Genomic DNA, 24,641 nt, shown 5'->3' with positions numbered 1-24,641 from the left:
AAAAATGAAAGTATGAAGTACTGTCAGGAAGACACCAAAGATGTACCAAAGACATCAGCCAGAAATGTGAAGATGCCTAAAGGTTACCCTTCGTGTCTCTCAGAACTGACTCAACCCACACCACTCCTCTCCACTGTCATATCCCTTTCACCTCCGTACAGAGTAGAAAAGCAGCTTAAACAACGCTGAGACTTCTGCAGTCTTCAGAGTTTGTAAGTAACAGAGTGAAACTGACTCCTTTTACTTAGAGAAATGGTAACTGACAGGTTGGTGCCCAGGCACTAAATGCACACACAGAAGGGAAATGTAAGACAAACTGTACTTTTAAAAGGGCAAAAATGATCCTGTCAAATTCTTTTTATCATGAACTTTCCTCTCATGAACTATAACAAAAGAACAGGTATTTAAAGCAAAAATGTCTTATTTATTCAGATTTGAAATTTCTTTTTTTAACAGTTATAGTAGGACTATCAACATCCAAAAACTTGAAATATTTAGGAAACTGAGAATGTGAGAAATATATTATAACACATTAATTTTCCATTCAGTCGGAGTGATTAAACACTTAGTTCCACACTGACTTACTGTTGCAATACATAGCTTATATATTTGTGCTGTGCACTTGAGTGCGAGCTAAACAAAGTGAAATTTATCAACATAAAATACACACTGCATTTATCTCCCTCAAAATGTTTCTCCTCATTCAAACACACTGATCCCATCGTTCTCACCACCTTCTGAAGCAGTTCTGGAGTCCTCTTTCGTGCCTCAAAATCCTGAATTGATTTAAAACGTTGATTTCCATGGTTACTTTGACTTTGGGGAAGAGTTAGAAGTCCCATGGTGTCAGACCCATGGAATAGTTTTCATAAGACAGGCTTTCTACTGAACGGCGCTTGGCAACAGTATCCACCAGTTTTTGATCACACCTTATAAGGACATTTAAAAAAGGATTCCAGAACTGCTAAAAAAAAACAACAAAAAACACTGGCAAGAACACCAGGGTGTGTTTGAAGTGAGAAGGAGAATTATGAGGGCAATGCATATGAGGGCAATGCATTATGAGAATTAATAGCAATGCAACTTTTATTGTAATAAATGTTATTTAAATAAACACACCAAATTTTTATTAGCCTATTTCTACCTGTGCTAGTGTATTAAAAATGCTTTAAGGCTGAATTTTTAAAATTTGTCAGAAGCTATTGGTATAAATATAGCATTTATTTTTGGAATTATTACTAAAAAAAATCCATGAATAAGAAGTAAACTCACATACTGATTTTTACTCAATTTTATCTTATTTTCTTTCCCTAGGTTCTGGTTCATATACCAAAGCTTTATAGCTTAATTCTGAGCAGAAAGTATTTCTAAAATAAAAGTATCTAAAATGGTTGGTACCTTAAGACATATTTTTATGTTCTTACATACAAGTTTCTATATTTTGAGTAGACAATAGCATTTTATTCTTAGGAAATGTTATTTTTACTACAAACTCGCCTTTTTAGCAGCTATACATAAGAATAGTAGAATTTCTATATGTTTCTACATTTTTCTTTACCAGAAAAAAATTTAGACAGACTTTTAGAAGTAAAATAAGAAAACCAAAATATATTAAAACATGGAGATGACTAAATAGGTCCCATTTCTTTTTTCTTATGCCATTCTTCTTTTATCGAAGGCACTAAATATTAGCGACAAAAGCTGAAAATGAATATAGAATGCTTAGCAGGATGCTCAACCCATCAGAGGTACTTCATAAATTAGTTTGTGTTTCCTTCCAGTAATGACAAATACCAGTCCCCTAATAGTTCCTGGTGTATTAAATTATTGGGAGGACAATTCTACCCCTTCACAGCTTATCGTTCCATAAAATATAACTCCTGAACTTACCACCTCATTTATACCAAACTGATTCCTGGTTGGGTTTTTTTTAATCATTTTTTTTCTTCTTGGAATCCGGGATCGCACTCATGACCTCGCGCTTGCAAGACAGGCACTTGTGCCGCTGAGCTATATCCTGGCCCAATTCCTGTTTTTACAGATTTTCTAATTGCCATTCTGGAAATAAGTGAAAGATCTGATTTGATTTGACTTCTTTCTTTACTTCCTTACTTCTGACACCCCATCCTCTCCCCATTTCCAGTCAAATCTTTCCAAGGTATACTGGACACACATATAGGGAGGGGTGTGAGAAATAATAGTGTTTCACAACTACCCAATATCCTAGAGCCCTAATCCATCAATTAACAGGAAGTATACTGTATAACAAATACTCATGGAACTTACACATAAATAAAGGCTGCATGTCACACAGTTTGAAGTTGAAAGGGAGGTTATTTATTCCAAAACTATTAGCTATGTTTCTGTTGAAAGATTTTCACATCTTGAAGACAAAATACACAACACTCTATTTTCAGTCCTTGTTTCCATCACTGGTCATAAAGGTTATGCTTGACAGGTCTGCTCTTGATAAAATTTGGTGCTTTACTGAGATAAACATACCTAATTCCACAATAGGCAATCTACACTTTGTTCTCATCATTTAAAAATAAATATGCTTTGAGATTACAAAAAGCTCAGGAGGCTAAAGTATGTACCATCCTCAAATAGCAAATTTTCCCATTTTCTGTCATTATAGAACTGGTCATTATAAAACAAGTAAAGTATGCCACTAACTGCTAACAAATTTTTAGAAATTCAACCATAAAGCACGGTTAGTGGTATAGCACAGGTAGAAATAAGGTAATTTTATGAAATAAATTAGCCATTTGTAGTAGCACTTCATTCATCTTCTGTCTCTTAGAGCACAAGGTACCCTACAAGGTGTCCATTTCAATGCATGCTCAAACTACTTTGGATAGAAATGTCTTAACTGCATCCTGTACTTGCCTGCCAGTTCAGGTAGGACAATATTTTAAACTTAATGGAGCGCTGTTACAGAGCTCTCCGGTTTATTGAGGAATAAGACAGCAGGAGCTTGAGGGGTGTTAACACCTGCAAAGCAATTTGCTCCTATTCCAGATGGCTTGGCAACCCTAAGTTCTTAAACCTTCACTGTAAATTTTCCCGCCCCTAATGAAAAGCTCTGTCACCACTGTTTCTAAGTCTTCTTCAGTCATCTGATAAACCACTGCTTCTAAACTGGCCAGGAAATCAGAAAGCCATGGAAATAGCAATCTTACCACAAGCAAGAATAAACACACAGAGTGAGATTCTCCAATTAAAAAGGTACCTGGGCTTAGGCCACAGTGTGACGTAAATTTAGTCACTCAAAAGGCATTTTCAATTGTTTCCTAACTCATGACTATATCAGATCAGTGTTCCTCGGCAACAAGTTATTACTCTCAGAAATAAATCTCTGTATACCTTCTTGCCTAATAACAGTCAACTTTTAAATCTTACTAGGTTCACCAGTAGTAAGCAAAACCTTGTAACAGTCACACTTACCTGAGGCACGCCTTGTGAATCTGTTTATTGCTGGAGCTAAAAGAAAAAAGAAGAAGAATATAATTAGATTTAAAAGATTTTAATTTTTCCAAAATCCTGAAAAGGCTCGAATTAATAATTCCATAATTTAAACACAGAGAAATATGAATGAATTAATAATACAAAAGGAAATAAAAGCATACAAAATAAGTAAATTCACTAATTCAACTATAACTGAAAGTCAGTATTTTATTTATTAAGTTAGTTTCCCCCAAAACACTTGAAATAAAAAAATCCTAGGTAACAAATATCTGAAACTACTTAATTGGGACAATGTAAATCTATGTAATACCTTCAGAAAACAAGTTGTCAGTTACACCAAGTGCCATAAGAGGTTTACATCCTTTAAATGAACAATTATACTTTTAAACATTTATTCTAAGGAGGTAGTTCTAAAGAAGAAAGAAAATAATCAGCAGATCTGTTTGGCAGAATTTTTAAAATGAAAAAGTTAAGAAGCAAAACTAAAAATGTTCCTGTACATGGACTTTGTTCTTAGCTGAAAGTCAAGTGAGTATATCCTTGAATGTTTGTGGTTTGACCATTTCTGTGCAACCCACGACCATGACATGCACATCTGTACCCCAAAAGCTGCAGGCCTGGGCCGATGCATGCATCCTCGAGCTGGCAAGCCTGCCACCTGCCCACACCCTGACTCAACTCAGCTCTGCTTCTTGGGTTTGCTGACACAGTTATCTCAAGAGTAGAAGACTTATTTTTTTATTTTATTGCCTGCAAGTAGGTAAATTTATGGCTCATATTATATAAGAATAGCATGTACTACACTATCGATTTTGGTAGCAGAATGTCATGAACCTACTATAATACTTTTTAATACTTTTAAAATAGTAATTATCAAAGTTGCTTATGTTATGAAAATGCTTAGGTCAAATAAAAAGATAAAATTTAATCGGCATTATGCTACACACTGCACGAAGAACTTGTATGCACAGCAACAAGGCCTAGAAGAAAACTGCCAGATGTTTTCATTAATCCTTACAACCATACTATAAATACCAGGCCCTGTATGTTACTGATGAGGAAATTTTACAGTAAGGCGTAGGTAAATGAATTTGCTTTAGATCACACAGCCACCCTGTGCCAAGCTGGAGAATCTGAACCGAGGAGCACAGTACCCAGCAGTAAAACCCTGCCTCATACAGAGCCCAAAGCGAAGATGCTGGAACTCATACCATAGGAGGTTAATGTTTTCTTTCACACTGATCTTCATTGTAATTAAAAAATGAACTGTGAAATAATGCACAAATGCAATTTCTGACATAGTATAGTTTGTAGTAAAATTACACCCTTCAATGTGATCAAGATAAAATTCTTTATATACCAAAATAATTTAGCCATATTATGCACAGTCAAAATGTAGGTACTTACACAAAAGATGTTCAGTAGGTAAAATGTGTATGTGTTTTACCATATATACAAAAAGAATTGGTTTTCTTGGATACCTTCAAACCCCCTTTTGCAACCCCTGGGAACCCAGTCTAAAGAGAGCCTCCCTACCAAGCTACAAGGACAGAGACTACAGACAAAGTGCAAACACATTCAACCACAGGAATGCGGAACACAGAGAGCAAGCAGATAAGCCAAAGGTGAAGGTTAAAAACCTATCTCAGCCTTGGGGCAAAAATAGAGCAGTCATTCCCTGCACTCCTGCCCTCCAAAGAATGAACCTCAGGGCCTTAAGCTTTGGGCTTGACAGGAAGCATCGGTTCTCTCAGGGGCTTGGGATTCTACATCCTTCTGAGGTGTTTGAGGTGAAGGCTTTCCCACAGTCTTCTCATCTAAAACCAATGTCTGATGTGTACCTTGGCTCCCTCTTTCTCTCCCTTCTTTCCTTTCTTCCCCCCTTTGCTGGGGATGGACAGACGCCAGGGCCTCTCACATGCTACCCAAGTGATCTACACTAACACACCTCCCTGCCCTCTAGACTGTTTTCTAAATGTGTGAGGATAATTTTGATTGTCACACAACAGAGGCTACCCTTGACATTTGGCAGGCAAACTCCAGAACAGTGCTGCACAAGAAAGAGCTGTCCTGTACCCCACTCTTGTTCTGTACGACTTGCAGATATCCTTCTGGGCCTTCATTTTGGCAAAAAGTCCATTTATAACTATCTGAGCCTAGATCCTAACTGCTGCATACATACACAGGATCATTTAGGCAGTTTTAATATAATCAAAAATTTCCCAATACAATGAGAACATAAAAGTACACAGAGCAAGTCTCTTTGTCCCCACTTATTTTCTGGCCACACTAAGTGTGGACGTTGACGCTGAAGTTGCTGACAAAATCACTGCCCTGAAGGGCTCGACTAAATCCAGCAGCACTTTCTAACGCAACTGTTTCAAGGACTTACATCCTGCAAGTAGCTACATAATTCAGAAAATTTAGGTGCGAGAGAAGTTTAGTAGAAGACTGGGAAACTTAAGAGAAGTTCATAAAAATAAAAGCAGTCAGTTGACGCAGGAAGCTGAGAGTTTGGTCTTCACAAAGGAAGCCAGGCTAACAGCTGTGCATGTACAGCTTGCGTCTCAGCACACATTGCTGAGACAGAAATTCCAGGTTACAAAAAAAAGACCTCTGAGCTGTGAACTGTGCTCAGAAATATGCGTGCACACACACGCAAAATTTGAAAACAAATAAAAGGAGCCATTAAAAAAATCCACCCTATTTATCTACTGGAGTTGAATGGGCTTTTGCAGAAAAGTTTTGTAAAGTAAAATTCACACAACTCCCTTAGATTCAGCTAAATAATTAGCATCACTGTCCTCCCGAGTTGCCTTTTCCAGCAGTAAACATTTTCTGAATCTATTAACTGCCTTAATAACAGATTCTAGAAACTATAAATTGAAACCATGTAAGCTACTCATTTTTGACAGAGTAAATACTCAATTCAGAATAAATTAATTTCTCCCAGGCCTGTGCTTCAAAAATTAACATGATCTAAGGCTCACCCCGGAAGCAAGAAAAAGCTGACTTTTTAAAAAGATCAATGGCAAATAAACAATGAATTTGAAATATTCTGCAGATTAACCTAATGTGTACATTCACATGCTTCATACAAGTGTAGACAAAAACATTTATTGTCTATGTTTTTGCTAACAGATGATGAACCTGGACTACTTTTAGAAATACTTGATACCGTCCTGCAGCTACGGTCTATAGTCCAGACACAAGGTATGTAAGCAGAGATTTGGCTTCTATTACTGGAATGACACCTGGAAAGTACTGTCCAAAGCGTCATGGTGTTTATTAATCCTGTGGAGACACAGATTATAAACCACACACCTCAACATACCTCTTACTATCAGATAGGAAGGGAACTGTGTGAAACACAGGCCTTTGGGGGGCCAAGCTTCTCCCTTTCTTGTTAAATGGTACTGAGGGCTGAACCCCGGGCTCCACACTGAACACTTAGCCCTTTTTAAAACACTTTTGTTTTAGATTTTGAGACCGTCTTGCTGAGTTTCTGGGATGAACTTGAACCTACAGTCTTCCCGTCTCAGCCCTTCGGGATTACATTCCTCGCTTTCCTATTATATAACACGAGGCACACAGATCAAGTATACAGTCTACCGACTCACTTGGATCCTGACTGAAAAGTGGGCAGAGGAGCTGAAATATTAAAGCTGCTTTGGCTTTTCGAATGTGCTAACTTTAATGAGCACTAAAAAGGTTCACATTTCCTTTTACTTATAAACTAAATTTGCAAACAGTGCAATAATATGTTATGATGTAAGCAGGAGAAAAGCACTTACTTTTGCTTATGAGTCAATATGGGTCTCAACTATTTAATTCATGATGTCTTTACCAACAATGGTCTCCTAGGAAAAAAAATAGTTTCCACTAGCAAAGTCCCAAAGCTGCTAACCTTATACAGAAAACCACTCGCAGAGGTGAGGCAATAACGTTGTAAAACCAACGGCCCCCACACACCTTCTGCATTTTAAATACATCCTGCTCAGGAAAAGGACACTGTCAAAACTACGTAAATTCAATCTCTGCTGCTCCATGCACCAAACTGTCCCTTCCAAAGCTGTCGAGTCAGACACAGCCACAAAGGGCAGATTTATGGAGTCCAGTGTCCTGATGCTAGCACTCAACAGTCTGGACTACATCATCAGGCTACGAGTTCAAACTGCCGCAAGGCATCACAATGAACGCTCCACAAAGGGTAACTTAGAAAAACGTAAGGCTTCAAAATGAAGATTAAATGAGGAAACAGAGTAGTATGATCAAAGCCTACTCATGAAAGCATGGCCATAAAAAGTATTCCTATTTAAAACTTTCCCTGTATCTTCACAGGAGGAAGGTCTCTATTCCTGCCACTCCAGTCCTGCTCCAAGGCTCCGTCCTCAGGAAGCCCTTCTCAAACACTCCACGTAAAGTGGCCCTTCTAGTTCCTCTCAGTCACAGCACACTGTTTCACTGTCTCCAGTAGAATTAGCTGTGAAGACATGTAGTGTTTTACTCTCTGACCCTAACACACACACACACACACACACACACACACACACACCCCAAACTATGTATGCTCCAGGGGCGGCCAGGTCTCTTTCCTTGTCTGTTTCATTGTTGTACCTCAGTACCTAGGTACAACATGCTGTTAGAGAGACACATAGACAGACAGACAGACAGAAAGACAGAAGAAGGTAAAACTAATAGGTTTAACAAATGAGTAAACAGTACTAAGGAAAAATATAATGGAATATCTCTCGATACCTAGAATTATGTGGACAAATGTAAGTGAAATTTATACAAGTGCTAAATTTGTAAACTTGTAAGTAAAAATATAGTACTGGACAAGATATCACGCCTGTATCTTGTACTTTGAATACCAAGAAGACAACAATACATGCTGTATTAATTGTTGTAACTTGCCCACTAACCTATTTTGGAACTTCTTTTCCTCTTTAAATAAAAAAATATACAGAACTGGTTGGAAATGCAATAGATTTTAAAATACTGTACATACTGACTTGCCTTTGACTTTTTTTTTTGAAATAGCAAAAAGAAGTCTCATTTATCACCATAACTATGAAAATGTATCCTGGATATTAGTGTCCAACAAAAATGATGAAAGATTTTATAAGATAATCAGAATGGAAAACAATGGTATTTCTCAATTGTGAGAAAGATTTCTATTATTCTTTCTTGAATTGGGATGATACTGACATACAACAAAATGCACAATTCAGTGAGTTTTCACAAATATATACAGCCAAGTATGCAACACTTCAATAAAGATACAGAAGATTTCTATCATCTTGGAAAATTTCTATCAGCTACCTTACAATCAAGTCCCATTATCTCACAGGCAGTAACCTAGATCTTCTACCATAATAGCTTAGTTTTGCCTGTTTTTGACCTTTATGTAAATGTGAGGTTCATATTTGTGCTTGAGAGTATCAAAACTCATTCATTTCCACTGTTGAGTAGTATTTTTTTCAGGAGCTTAACAATGAATGTATCACTACTGACCCATCCTCCTGGTGATACACATTTGCTTCCAGTTTGGACTATTTCTAATGGAGCTTCTATGCATATTCTTACACAAGAATTTTTGCAAAAATGCTTTTCTCTTGAGTAAATGCCTAAGTGTGGGACTGCTGGGTCACTGTAAGTAAGTATTTAGCAATGTAATAAATCTACAGTTTTCCTAAGTGTTTATACCATAGTGTGCTAATCACGTTAATAATAAATTAGAAAACATAATGGAAAAATTTCCAGACGTAATAACAAAAATGAAACATTTCTTAGGAATAAAATTTTTAAAAGATAAAATCTTTTATAGAGAAAATTATAAAAATGTTATTGAAGAATATGAGAAGTCAGAAAAAAGGAGACATACCATGTTCACAGACAGAAGACTCAAAAGTCCTTTCAATTTTTTTTAAAATTCAATGCAACTCCAATAAAACTTCAAAGAAAGCCTTACCACAAAATTGAAATATAACCTAACATTTTTATGTAATAAAAAGACCTTGAAATAGTTGAGTGTAAGGAGAAAAGGATGAAAGTTATCTACCATAGCATGTTTCAAGGCCATAAAGATATTAAGGAAAGAGGTGTTGATAAAAAGATAGATAATCAAAAGAACAGAGATTCTGACTGCATTCATGTTATCCGTGGAAACCTGACACTCAGGAATCAAGGGAAGCTTTGGCCTCCCAGACTCAGGCCTCAGTCTCAGCTCCTGAGTAGGTGAAAGTGGGAGGCTGCTTGTACCAAGGAGCTTAAGACCAGCCTGGGCAACACTGCAAGATCCTGTATCAAAACAGTAACAACAAAAGGGCGAGGGGATGACCAATAAATGATGCAATTAAAAAATGAAATGAGAGTCTCTATTTCATACAATATGCAAAAACAAATCACAGATGAATTGAAGCCTTTAAGTGTGAAACAGAAGACTATGAAATGCTAACAAAAAATAAGATTATCTTTTTAATATAGACAAATTCCTAACGGCACAAAAATGTAAATTAAAAGGAAGTGATCCATGTTAGACTACATTACGATGAAGAAATTCTACTCAACCAAAGCTACCCCCCCCCACACACACACACCAGAAAGGGAGGAAGGTTATTATTTAAAGAAATAAAAAGATAAACCTGTAATCGAGAGAAGACTTTTTCAACGCATATAAGCAACAAAAGATTAATAACCAGACCAGCCAGACAGCAAAACAATGGCAAAGAACAGAAGATGAACTACAAATGTGGTCCATGAACATGAAAAAGTTAAAATAAAAAAGCCTCATCATTATCACTAATACTAGAAAAGCAAATTCAATTCACAGTGAGAGACTCCATGGAACACAAAGTGTTAAAATCTGATCATATCCAGCATTAGCTGGAACGTGGAGAACCAGGAACTCTTACCCAGCTAAGAGACTGCAAAGCAGGGCAACTCTGTGCAGGGTACAGGTGACACCATGAGGTGGACTTATGTGGCCTTCCCGCGCTTAGCCACAGCCCTTCTGGCTGCAGGCCTCAAAACCTTTTGGCCTCAAAACATCTTGATACTCTAAAAAAAGCTTCTATAGTTATAACCATTGATATTTGATGTATCAGCAGTTAAAACTCAGTTTTTCCAAATATGTTCCATTTAAAACAGTAAAAAGTACACATCATAAATATTTTTTACAGAAAATAATCCTTTCCAAAATAAAATTTTAGAAAACTTAAGATTGACTTTCTCTCACATTTTTCCAAATCTGGTAAAACGGAAGATGGAGTCTCCTACGTGCTTCTGTAGTCAAGCAGGTAAAATTCTACATACCACGTATACTCTGAAAAACTCCTGTACACAGCATGAAAAAAATTAAAGAGAAAATCTCACTCTTATTATTAGTAATTTCCAACCTATGTGGCTGGGGATATAGCTTAGTAGCATAGTGCCTGCCTGGCAAGCGCAAGGTCATGGCACCAAAAAAAAAAAAAAAAAAAAATTCCATCCTATGAATTCCATGACAAAAGGTGGGAGCACAGTTCTCCAGGGGTCTCCAGACGACACTTTGAAAATGATCTTCAAAAACTGTAATGCATTTGCATAGTGTATACAATGTTCTAGAAACCTGGAATTTATTTAAAATAGCACTATTTCTAACTAATGGATAAATACCTAACTAGTACTAGTACGAAACAATGCACAGCAAATATAACCAAATAACTCCACTTGTGGTACAGTCCTTAAGAAAAAACTGAAGGGTGCCAAAAATGTTCGTATTTTCAGAGCCAGGGGACGGTTCTCCTGAATGTTACTTGGTCTCTGTTTCTTTTCTCCTACTGGAAACAACTCACAATTTACAAGGAGAAAAAGTAATTGTTCTACTTAATTTTAGAAGACAAAAATCTCTCATCTGATACTATCAGCCCAAACACATTAGGTCCCATTTCATTAGTTTAACGTTAAATGTGCTTCTAAAATATTTTCCATGAAATATCCTTTATACAAATGATTTTTTGTTAAAATTCAAGCACTAAGATAACTGTTAGATTCTTTTTAATGAATTAAAAGGTAGTTATTATAAAAATAATTAGGAATCAGAGCCCTGGTGTTGCTTAGTTAATGGCAGTTAAGAGATTAAAACAAAAACAAAAACAAATAAACCAAAGACCTGTGAACAACCTGATCCTGATGAAAGATCTGAAAGAAGCTTTCCCTTCTTAAACCATACTAAGATATTAGCAATCTGTAATTGATCAGGTAAAGAATTAATGATTTAGGAATAAAACCACAAACTAATGTAAAATGTGGACAGGTATAAATTTGCCCCGCTATGAGATTACTTTTATAAATATTATGACATGAGGAATGGCACCAAGCTGTCAACTTAATGCAACTAATTTTTTACAATTAATTTATATTCCGGCACATATTCATGTTTTTACTGCAAGCATCTGCCTATTTAAATAAAGCACTATTTTAGTACTCCTACCTACTCTGCTCTAAATTGTTTAAAAAGGATTTGTTAAAACTCAAAAAAGACCATAAACTCAGAGATTTTACACACACAAATTTATTTATTCTGCCAGTTTAATACCTACTTGTCAAGGGAGAGGATGATGTGAAAACAAAGAAAAGCTTTATCTCATTGCGTTTTCACCTTTCTAAAAAAGTCAGAATATTTACTTTGAATTTCCAATGAAAAGAAGGCTCAAGCTTTAAGGACTACAGGTTTTTAAAAAAATGAGATAGCTTCAAAATTTAAAGACTTTACTTTTAAATTTTTATTAATAAGGTTTTTTTTAAAAAACATTGCCTCGAGATCAAGTGCAAGCTTCTCATATTTCTAATCAAACTTTAAAAAACTGTCATGTTCTCATGGACTTCTAAAACTTGCTACTTATTTTTAATAAACCCATACAAGACACTTAGTGTTTACTAGCCATCATTAGCTCCATCAAATCTTACAAAAGCCCTCTAAGCTAGGTACTATCGTGCTGATTTCACAAATAAGGAAAACGTGGCCCAGATCATACAGTAACTTGCTCAAAAATTATAAACAGCACAGAACAGATTCATGCCCAAGAGAAGTTGTGGTACTTTGTAAAAAGTTTCCACTAGTTCAGATTTTTCACGTGTTACTCTTAAATTTTTGGCAGCTGAAGTGATCTGTTTTTTCTTCCATAATAACGAATTACCCTGTGTAAGATTTGTGCAGGGCTGGGGGAACAGCATTGTGATCATGTTTATCAAATCAGTGGAGGGAAAAAGAATGAAACCAGAGCACAGGAAATAAGAGAGACAGCAGAGGACAACATACTCTAAAACCAAAGCCCCTGGAGGTGACAGAGACTATGCACGTAGAGGAGGAATGTGGGAAGTGTGTGGCTGTCATCTGAACCTCAGCAAGGCGAGCTACAGGAAAAGGAGGGTCCCAGGGAGCCAGAGCGCCTGGAGAGGTCTGCAGGGCTGGCGCAGGGAAGGGAGGAGGGTGGCAGGGAAGAGGAAAGGCAGGTTTGCTGCGGCCTACCCACTGCACGTTTGACACAGGACGGGTGGACGCAGGACCAGTGCCACACAGGGTCTAGGACACCTCGGTTAGGACGTCCCCTGGGTTAGAAGGTGAAATCGTCACTCACGTGACAAGCGTGTGTGCCTGTGCTCTCTTCATTCTGCGGCAGGACCAACTGGTCAGACCCCAAAGTGACAAAAACCTCATTTTCAACACAAGCAAGTAGTTTTCACATTCCATGAACATGCTTAAAAGCGTCAGTGTAAAGGATTACGAGGAGACTAGTGTTAAGGGTTTAAGTTTCAAGCCCTGTACATTTACACACATTCAGTATAAGACATTTAGGATTCAATGGAGTTTTAATTTAAAAGATTACTGGCGAGCCTATAACTAGCAAAGTGCAACCTGACCCAGGCAAGGTGGGCAGAGCGCATCTCTCCCACCCATTTCCACCCGGCTGGTGTGGGGACACGGGATCTCCTAAGCTATGGGGAGGGCAGATTCATATCACACTGACATTACCAGCACCTACGAGGGGAACTGGCAAGGATTTCTGGTAGGGTTAGGTGGAACGAACCTTTGGGAAGAGTGGAATCGAGCTTATGGAACCAAGGAGTGTGGGGAGAAGACCAGTGCCTCCAGAACTGTGTTTTACTTAACATTTAATGAGTATTTGCAAAAGAACTGCCTTTGCGATTATTAGTACGTTTGTAGTTAACGAGCACACTGATCGTGGGCAGCAGATATATGTGTGTAACACATCTTAGTTCTTCCTTTATCTCCTGATGCCTTTCCCTTCTGCCAAAGATTAGCTCCCCGTTTCCTATGGTCTACCTTTTACTTTACTCTTTACTTATACTTTTGGTTTCTCATATGGAAGAGAAACCATACGATATTTAAGCTAGTCTGTCAGATTTGTTTCATTTAAAATTATGGTCTCGATGTGTATTCATTTCCTACAAATGACTCCAATCTATCCTTTTTAATGCTGAACGGTGCTCTACTGTGTTATCATCACATTTTCTTTATCCAGTCACCTGCTGGTAGACACACAGGCTGCCTTCCGGATTTGGCTATTATGAATTGTGCTGCTGTAAACATGTATGTGCATAGATCACTGTGATACAATGCTTTACCCTTCTGGGAAGGTACCTAGAATTCTGAGAAATAGTTGGGTCAAGTGGAATTCCTATTTTTAATTTTTTTTTTGGATGCCAGGAATCAAACTCATGACCTTGTGCTTGCCAGGAAGGCACTTTTGCCACTGAGCTGTAACCGTGGCCCTTTTATTTTTAATTCTTTGAGGAAGCGCCATACTGATTTGTATAGCGGGTATATGAGTTTACACTCTTACCAAGAATGCAGAAGGATACCTTTTCCCTTGTAGCCTGGTCAGCATTTGTTATTATTTAACTTCTTGATGTAGCCATTCTTTATGGGGTAAGATGATCACAATGTTGTCTTAATTTGCAAGAATTGCCTTTTCTTCATGTCTTTTTATACTTAAAAATTAAAAATACATGATAAACGGTCTTTTTCAAAAGTTACAAAAAAGTAGCTAGTGAAGTCTCCCTAATAAGAATCATCCCCAGAGGTGTCCTTCCAAAACCAACTTAAAATCAATTTACTTTGTATTTTTTATGGAACCACACAGGGATTGAATCCAGGGTCTTCACCTTGAGCTCCATGGCTGGCCCTTTTTGTTTTGTTTTTTGAGGCAGAGTCTCAGCGAGTCCCTGACTGCCCAGGCTGGGTTTGAACCTGCATCCTCCTGTCTCCCAGAATGCTGACGTTACAGGGAGGCACCTCTGTGTCCACCTCTGCGCTTCTTTAAACGTTAGACTTTCTTCTAATTCAGCCTGGCCTTCCAATGTAGTGATTCTTCACTAAATACCTATAACATAATACGACTTTTTATGTCCTAGTCACAAAATTTGTACTAAGAACATCAGTTCCAGGTACACAGAAGACTACAAATTTAAAGGAAAAAGCCCGAATTAGGTCCATGTTCTTTATTCTCTTACAGGACTGAATTTTTCTCCATATTCTACCAAACTTCTACTGAATCAAACAGGGAACTTATCTACTGAAAGTCTATTTTTAAGAGGCCCCTGGATGTGTGTACTCACACATTATAAACAAGATCCTGTGAATCACAGCTATTTTATATACTGTCAAGTTCAGCTATGGTTTCCCAGAGGAAGTTCAGGCACCCAGACACAGTGTATACAAGGCAATTTTTTGAGACAGGAAAAATTTGAATTTGTCAACAATTTTACTTTCTCCTTTCAAAATTTATACTATGGGAAGTTTTATCATATATACAATCTATTAATGTACCAGTACATCTATACAACTTCAGAGGACATCCTTGGAGTGTTCTCTATGCTGAAATGTTTTGTTAATAAAAGGATCTAAGTCTAGAGAAATAAACAGTATATAAGGTGCTTACTTCCAAAATAAACATTCTGTTGAGTTTCTAAAGTTCAAAGTGTTAATACTGGCAGAAATGACAGAAAAAATAAATTGTAAAAGGGAGAGGTGAATGCTGCTTTCAACCAAGGTGCTGCTAGAAAGTTACTGAAAATAAAGTATTTGTATCACAGCTCAGCAGATGGGCTCTGAGACCAAACTGCCAAACTGCCAGGTTTGAATCCTGATTTCATGTTTTCCTTTGAGGGAGACTAAAGGACACCCTAGAGTGCCCTGTTCAAACATCTGGAGTGTCAGCAGCCCAAAATGTTACAGAATGTTATTAAGTAGAAAGAACAGCACTTAACAAACATTAGCTTTCTATAATAATGGGAAGGGAGAAAGGTCTGAGTCATGTTTTAACTTAACATGACCTTTTGAAAGATAATTTCTGGATCTGAAATGTATTCAAATGAGTAACTTTTTTCTCTCTCTTCTGCACTGCCACCCCAACTCCCCTTAATGTCACTGGGAACACTGTTTTGTCTTGAAACAGCCAGTGTAAATTAAACAATGCCAAATGGACACGGGAATACTAGGGCTTACTTCCGTGTTTATATTCTGACCTTTTGTCTTTTTTTAAAAATTAAGAAACACTTTTAAACAGTAGCAACTGGAATATTTATTTATTTTGTTTCCAAACATATTAAGCTACACATGGCAGGACCTATTGCTGAAGCATTTATAAATGTTACAACAACTGTGTTTATATTTGATTTTTTTAAAAGATTGTTTTGTTTGCATGTAAGCCATGACCTGAAAATTTTAGCTCAAATTCTTTCCACAAAATAATTACATAATGGTACGGTCTGAGTCATTTTGAATTTCTGAGACACAAAACTCGCTCCCACAACATAAAGATAATGATTGGCATCATAGAGAGGTTTTTATAGCAGTGTTTATCATTCCAATTAGACAGTCCGCCTAAGACTGCAAAGGACAAGAAAGGGACCTAAGATGACAGCAAAGCACCCAACTCAGAAAAACTGTGCATGCGTTTCTTTAGCCTCCTCTCAAGCAACTGATACAAACATTCAGACTAATAGGTCTTCCTGCATTGAAAACGAATCAAAGAGAAGAGAGCCGGGAATTCTGAAGACAAAAAGTACAAAAAGTAGTCTTCTTCAGGTCAGTTTTTTAGACAGCATCCAGCATCTTGGTGAAGCACACAAAGTATGCATAATATGTTAATATAAATAACACAAAAATGTTACTGTGCTACATCACTATGAACAAGACCAAATTTATAAGGCCAAGACCTGCTGCTACACTTAGTAACAGAACATCTCTTTCCCTCATCTTCCTCACCTACTAGTCCAAAACGATCACATGTGCAATCTGTACAACAAATTGAAGACATAGTAATTTCTTTTCTCCTAACAACAACAACAACAACAACAACAACAAGAAATAAAAAGAAGGGGTTGGTGCTCAATAAATATTTGCCCAGGGAGTGAATGAGCCCAGCATCTCACATGCCAGTTTCCACAGTTCCTTCTAAGAGGCCCCCGGGGTCCCAGCCCCCTTCAGATGCTGTGACTCCCGGACATCTCTATCACGGATGCTACAGGTCCATCACCTGCATCTCCTTCACGGACTTCCCCCCCCCCCAAACACCCCATCAATCCCCGCCCTCCACTGGAGAGCTTCTCTACTGCTGCTACTTCCAAGAGATGACTTTCTTAAGGCATCATAAACACCCTCCTAATTGACAGATTCAATGGTCTCCTGTTGGTATCTGCATAGTTGAGAGAGAAATACTGTACACTCGTTCTCTGAACACAGCTACGAACAAAATCTTGACAGCTGGAAATTTACTGGAATCCATGGGGAGATTTTTAACAATTAAAAAAACTCAATATTTACTAGACTCCCACCAAGACACAGCGCATCACTGTGGGTAGCCTCAAGTGAAAAACTTAAAACTGTCTTACATAAAGGAGTGAACAGCCGGATTCTTATCACAAGCACCAACAGGAAAACATTGAACACATCAGTCTTTGTTCAGGTGGTTTAACTGCATACCTTCCCGTCAGACAGTGTGTAAGTTAATCAAGGAAGCCTTCGTGTGTCCTGCACAATTCTCCTTCTCTCCCTTTCTTCCTCTCCAGCCTTGCTGGCTTGTTTTTCTGTCTTAACCTCTCTTCTCCTGAAGCACAAAATAATACAAGGCAAGAGTAAAAGGGCCACTATTTCCAACCCTTTGTTCCCATTTCAACCCCCAATGCAATCCACTCGACACTTATTAAAATGAACAATGCCTTCTACCATTCTAGTTTGAGAATCACAATTACCATCTCTAACTCGAAACAGTTTTTAAATCTTCTCTAGAATTACGGTGTTATGTTCAAAACTAAAATAATGGCTTCAATATTTTAGCCACTGTCATGACTGATGTAATCCACTTTGGGAGGATTTAAAGCTATCGTGTGAATCTCTAATAGCCAAAGACTATACTGTCTCATTAATTACAAAATCCTGGAGCTTTTAGCTACAAATTATAATCTGAAATGATGTGAAGTGTATTACTATGCAACATGACTTCACGGAACTGCTACGTGAGCAGCTTGCCTAGTCGCTCTCCAAAAAGTCAAAGTTAGATTTACTTCCATAAAACACAATGAATATTGCTGTTCTATAGGAAAACTTTGTATTTCCACAAGACAAGTTATCAACTAAATCTTGTCTTCAACACATAGCCGTTGTTTTCTCTTTACACTACCCTAAGGGCCTCAAAATAGTCACCTACTTACCCTGTAACCTTAATGCAGTACCATTAACGCAAAAATAACATGTCAGTGTGGTTAGCACACTGCTAGTTACATAAAAAAATGCTTAAATTTACAGTTCATCAAAAAATGCGTAGACATTTTCCCAAACAATAAATGCATCTAAGAGGCGCATGAAATAGTAAAGGGCATCATAACTTTGAGTCTGTTGCACAAGAGAACTATCATGGCTAAAATAAACTTCTTCAGGCGTATGTTGGCAACCACATCCCACAGGAAGTAACAGCTAACAACTGGCTGCTTTGTCTGGCAATAACCTTTAGGGGCCACACAGAGAGAACGAGTTCTTAATAAGAAAGGGCACATGGAGGTGAGCCCAGTACATCAGCCAGCATAAGTCTTCAAAGCTGCACCTCGCTTCTCCCAGGTCACAGACGAGACGGTGAAAAACTTTCACAGCAGATTCTTGGGGAGTCAATCTGTCTGTTGCCCCTACTGCTTTGTCTTAATTGTAGGGAACCTATAAATCATTTCAGACAATTTTAATTCAAATTCAAACAAGGCTTAATCCATCTCATATTGTGTCTAAGAGGGATGAAGAATGTTTACTAATAATCAGTCACCAAAGGAAAACTCAACAGGGAGATACTCTCAACTCTCCTTCAAATATTTCTTCTCGTGACAAATAACTTTACACTCTTAACGTCGCACCTGCACAAGTGTCAACATTCTAACACTTTACCCGAGATACTTAAGTCTCCCTTGCAAATTCTCTATATTCCTTTTAGACTGGAATCATCAGAGGTAGAGAGGGTTCTCTAAAAAGACCTGACAGGTGACAGAAAGATTAGGCCTAGTTATTGCCCACTAAGCTTTAATTTATGTGTCTGTGATATGCTTGCTGGATAAGGTATGGCTCTATTCTTGTGGCTTACATATCGATTTTGAACTGTGGATCTTTTATTTCTGCAATGTAGAAAATCAATTCTTCTAATATGTCACATTAGAGTAGTTAATTGTTCTCCCAGATTGACCGCTCTGCCTATGACTCTATGTAATTTACCGCCTGTCAATTTATGAAAGTAATATGAATTGCTTTTACTCCATTTTTAATTTTGCCTATTTCACTGAAGACTAACACAAGTTCCCACAAGGATGCCTATATAAAACTATTAGTTACCTCAGATTTTATTCCAAATTAGTCGTGATTCAGCTCTGTGGCCTACAGTAAACTCCTTTAATAAATTCTAAGTTAGGAATACTAGCCTTTCATAAGTGACATGTCAAGCTTTATCTGCTTTCTGTAGGATGAAGAGGGAGGCAGAGTAGATGCCGAGGTTTTCCACTCTAGCTTCTTTCCAGACCCCAACAGCTTTCCCAGGTCACCATAAGCCCAACACCCAACAGTTTTACTCATATTAACCAGAACTGACAGAAAACAAAGTAATAATATTAAAAATTATTAAAATCTATTCTTCTACAAAAAACAAAAGTACAAGAGAGAAAGAGAGAAAGGTAAGGAATGTATCAGCAGGGGAAGACCTCCTTTGTAGAAGGAGGAAAGATAACCTTCGCCTGTCCGTTTGGTCTAGTACCCTGACTGGTGTCACCTACAGTCCCTCGAAAATCACTGATGCCTGAACCCCATGATTCCCTACCTGGCTTTCTAGTTTAACCACCACAGTATGAAGTTAAGGTCATATGTTTGAACCTCATGTAAATCCACAGACATGGGTTGCAGGGTCGAAGACTTGCCTTTTAACTCTAACCTGTTATAAATATCACCTCATGAGCGAAGATACAAACCAACAATGCAAACCCATTACCATTATTGGAAAAATAAAGAGGCAACCTGTTAGTCAGCTTGTAGAACAAATTTCATTTAACGACTCCTTAATGATCTTGGAATTCAGTTCAGACAAATAACAAGAAACCAGGCTCTGCTACACAACGGCTCTGTACATGACCCTGGACAAGTTAGTTTCCCAAAGCAGTGAAGGTAAAACACATTAAGGATCTCGAGAAGAGCTTGATAATATAAGGAACCAGCTCAGACTGTACCACCCCAGCTCTTTCTGGAGATAAATCTGATACAGATAGTTCTCTCTGAATGACTTTTGGACTTATTAACAAGGCACTCTTGGAGTTAAGACCCACCACTCAGACTTAGACTCTTTTTGTACAGTTCTGTTTATAGAGTTTCAGTGTCTTTTTGTGCAGTACATCTTGTTTATACAGTACAGACACTCATTTAACAACCAAGTTCTATTCCTGCAACTCAGTTGTTAACTGAGTTAGTAACTAAGTGGGAAATTGTATGTAGTATGTACCTTACAATATCCAGACAAAGAGGAAACTCCAACTGGATGACTTTGCTTTTACTTGCATAACTCTTATAGGCAATACTGTAACGTATAATAGATACAAACTGCAGGGCTGTACAGTAAATCACAAAGATTACACTACTATATAACCAAGGTGTAGGGTCCAAAAAAAGACACTGAGACTCTCAAGAAGATTTGCAGAACTGTTCCAAAACAAAAAGACAGGTCTTAAACCTGAGCAACCTGTGACTAATTTTAATAGTCATTAAATAGGTAGGTTGCTAAATGAGATATAACTGTGTTATAACTTTTCCCAATTATGCTGTACAGTATGGTAGTTTTACATTGTTATTCATTAAAATACTGCTTATAAGAGTTAGGGCAACAAAAGCAACGACATCCAGTTGGAGTTTCCTTTGACCATTTCTTTGTTCTATATACTATAATTTATATATATTATCTATATACTATATACAGTTCCTCATTTAGCGACCAGTTCTTTAAGGACCTTTAATGGCTCAGTCATTAAATCAGTAATAATTGTAATGAAGAGCACAGGGATGCAATTAGGCCCATGAGTGTCCCAATCCTAATGTAGCTGCGTGACGGCTGTGAAACACCAGGAAAATGACGGCCCCATCTTCTTCATAGAGCTGGGGTAATCCAAGCATTTAGTGCTAGTGCAAAGCAAATGACAGTTCTTTTTAGCTACTAATAAGATCAAGAACTGTTACTATACTGTCATCACTATATCCTGACCCACATTTTTTCAAAGTATAGTCAGTGTATTCAAATGACCTGAGATGTCTGTTGACAAGAAAAAAGAAAAGATATTAGTATGTTCCACCACACCCAACTCAAAAAAGCTCTCCAAAGGTATCAGATAATACATTCCTGGCCTTCTGGCTAAGATCAAGTGAAGAATGGCACCAGATAATGTTCATCTCTCAATCAAAAGAGCCTGAAATGCACATGAAAATTTAAAAATTGCTGATGCAGCAGCAGGTCTTGTGTTGTCTTTCCAAGCTTACTCTTTACCTCGCCAGGAAAATTACCCAGTATCTACTGGGTTTTCCTTGGCACTTTTCTGGGGACAGACTTCGAACTGCTAGGGCTGTATTTTCCAGGGCCATTCTTGATACATCTCTAACAAAACTACTTTGACCTTTCCCCTCCTTTGGCCAGAGCTCAGCAAACTGTGGCCTTGATCTACAGCCAGCTTTGAACCATCATAACTTCCAATTGGGGTATGGGTTTAAAGGCTGTATTTTAAAAAAAGAAAATAATAAAAAAGGGCTATTGACGTGATTCAGACCTAGATGTTCACAAAATCTAAAATATTTATTATCTGGCCATTTATAAGAAAGTCTGCCAATCACTTTGTAGGCTACAATGAAAAGTTTTTAAGCTATGAGTCTCAGTATAATTTACTTCAAAACAAAAGAGGATTACAATAGAAAATACCAAAAAAAGCACTGCATTTAGAAGAAGACTTTGTTGCCAAAGACTCAGTTACAAATATAAATCCATGTTCCAGGGTAAGGATCCAATGGGATTTGGTTGAGTTAAAAAAGTTTTAAAGCCCTCCACGGTAGAATGGAGGAATAAATAGTGTAACCAGTTAACCAATATTTATTAAAACTCACAGTAAGTGATTTTTGTATAGTAGACCTATGGTGGAGAGCAGAGATAACCATATAAAAATACTACCCTCCTGCTTATGAATTAACAGCTTACTTCTTTACTGCAAAACGCAAATTACATCTCTTCAGTGCACAGTGTGCATGCACTGAAGGGCAGAAAACAGAAATACTGGTGCAGAGGACCTCAAAGGATAACACAAAATAGTAGTAACAGTAACATATTTTACAGAACATACACAGCTTCTGTATCAAGTCTTTGGCCCAGTGTTCCTCCAATCTGGGAAATGAGTCTTTTTTTCCCTTTGTGTGTGTATGGATGTGTCAGGTATTAGACGCCACTGCCTTTTCTATGTCATCCATGATTGGTTCTTCTCATCTCTATAAAATATGTACTCTTTCCATTTCTTCTTGTTTCTGATAAAACTATCTGATTAATTTTGTGCAAAAAAAGTAAGCTCATGACTACCCTACCCTGGAAAACACTGAAAAAGTCCGCAATTAAAATGTTAAGAAACCATCTTCCCTTGCATCTTCATAGAACACTAATTTCCACGGTGTCTGTGGTTGTTTCAGACAAGCTAAAAATGCTTGAGTTTTATAACCCATTTCAACATGTAATTTTTCAAAGAAACATCTTCCTAGGAAGGGACACAGGGAAATGAAGTAACACTTGAAAATGTTTTCATTATATGGAATGCACTGCAGACACACAAACCACAAGCAGTATAAATAAATAAAAGCTGGTGCAATGCTGCATGTATGTTTGCCTTACACCACAAAGAGAAAACACTTGGCCCTTTGCATACCATAGTCTTAGAGCCTGGAATGCCATAAAAATGGGATCTGGACATGCTGTGTAAATACTGGAGGCTGTAAACGTGCGTGTGTGCTGTGTGTGTTAGGGAAAGAGGGTTGTAAGCAGAAGGGGTGGGACTTGCCAAAAGCAGCTATTTGAGAAAATTCCTTTTTCTTTCCCATTCATTCTTTCTAGCTTCAGTGTCTGGCATAGTCCTTACAATTACTCACTGGCTTTTCATTCTAAAGACAACCAACAAGCTTTCCAAAACTTCCTACAATGTTTTTCACACCCCCCCCAAAAGCAAAGAAACCACTAATATGATAAATACATACACACACTCACACACATACTCAGAGCACTGGCCCATTCCTTCCTTCCAAAGACCCCATGGGTTGCAAGATAAATGGGATCCTTTGTTGTGTATCCAAAAATAACACAATATGGTACTGGTGAATTGGAAAATAATAAATCACCGTGTCCAAGAATGTCACAGCTATTACCACCAAATTTTGTTCTACCCCCAGAGACTGATTTCACGCTCCTTTTGGTGAATCCACCGCCCTGACTGACAATGGCAAAGCAAACCCAATTTAATCCTCTCCGCCTTTTCTTTCCCGACACCCCATTAATAAATTTAACGGCTGAAAAAAGTCGCCAAGTGGACCGATTTCCTTCATGCACAATGGTGTCCAAGCGAAATAGCTCCAACCACAGCCGAAGCTGGCTTCCAGCAGATGCCCACCCTACACAGCATGGCACGGCGAGGGGCAAACCGCGCCCGGCAGAGGGAGCCGAGACCTCCGCGGTGCACCCCCAGAGCTGGGGAGGCGCGCAGGGCACGACGAGGGGCGCGGGAGGAAGGTGGGCGCGCGGGCGAGGCAGGCCGGCTGCCGAGGGGGTGGCGGGCGCGGGGGAGGCGGAGCGCAGCGCCGGGAGCAGCGCCGCGGGCTCCACGCGGGCGCGGGCCGGGGCGCGCGGGGGCCGGGCTCACCGTTGAACGCCCCTGCGTCCGCGGCCTCCTCCTCCTCTTCCTCCTCCTCGTTCTCCGAGTCGGAGCGCACGGGCTCCGAGGCGAAGTTGACCCCCTTGCTGGGGGTGCCGCCCCCGGCGTCCGCGTCCCCCCAGGTCCTGCCCTCATGGCCGAAGCGCGCGGCGCCCTTGCGCTCGTTCTCCTGCTGCAGGCGCGTGAAGTGCTGCAGCGCGAACTCCAGCAGGTCGGCGGGCTGGTGCCGCAGCACCTCCACCGTGAAGCCCTGCAGCAGCTCCGTCAGCCCCGCCGGGATCTCGATGCTCATCGTGCCTCCCGCGCGGCGGGCGCCCCGGCGCCGCCCTCGCCCCCGATCGGCGGTCCGGCCGGCTCGGGCCCCGCGGCCACGAGGAGAGCGCCGAGGGCGCAGGCGGCACGACCCGCGGCGAGCGCGGCAGCGCACTGGGCCCCGGCGGCCCGGCTGGCCCGCGGCTCCCGGCGCGCGGCGGCTCGGAGCGGCGGCGGCGGCTGAGCGAGCGCGGCCCCGGGAGGGCTGGCAGCATCTCGGCTCCTCCCGCCGCCGCCGCGGCCGCGCCTCTCCCCGCCCGGCGCCCCGCCCCGCCCCCCGCCGCGCGCCCACGTGACCCGGAACCATGGCAACCCGCGCCGGAGCGCGCCGCCGAGCCGGGCTGCGGCCGCCCGCCGTCCACCTATCCGCGCGGCGCACGGCGGGGCCCCACGCC

General features: G+C 39.4%; 1 protein-coding gene across 1 annotated transcript in view; it reads right to left on the bottom strand.

The window, feature by feature from the left end:
• Positions 1–24,439, bottom strand: part of Prkar2b (protein kinase cAMP-dependent type II regulatory subunit beta) — an 82,960-nt gene extending 58,521 nt beyond the window's left edge. The window contains exons 1-2 of the mRNA XM_013152394.3: positions 23,923–24,439; positions 3,448–3,483 (exon numbers count right to left, since the gene is read on the bottom strand). Coding sequence (XP_013007848.2) covers positions 3,448–3,483; positions 23,923–24,226 — 340 coding nt within the window. The 5' untranslated portion in view covers positions 24,227–24,439. The remainder of the gene's footprint in view (positions 1–3,447; positions 3,484–23,922) is intronic.
• Between the last annotated feature and the right edge of the window lie 202 nt (positions 24,440–24,641).

Source organism: Cavia porcellus, unplaced genomic scaffold (genome assembly GCF_034190915.1).
Source record: "Cavia porcellus strain 051 isolate PalLab524CR breed Dunkin Hartley unplaced genomic scaffold, mCavPor4.1 scaffold_2, whole genome shotgun sequence".
Taxonomy (NCBI): domain Eukaryota; kingdom Metazoa; phylum Chordata; class Mammalia; order Rodentia; family Caviidae; genus Cavia; species Cavia porcellus.
Note: the sequence above shows the minus strand (reverse complement) of the source record. Positions and strands in the feature narration are given on the sequence as shown.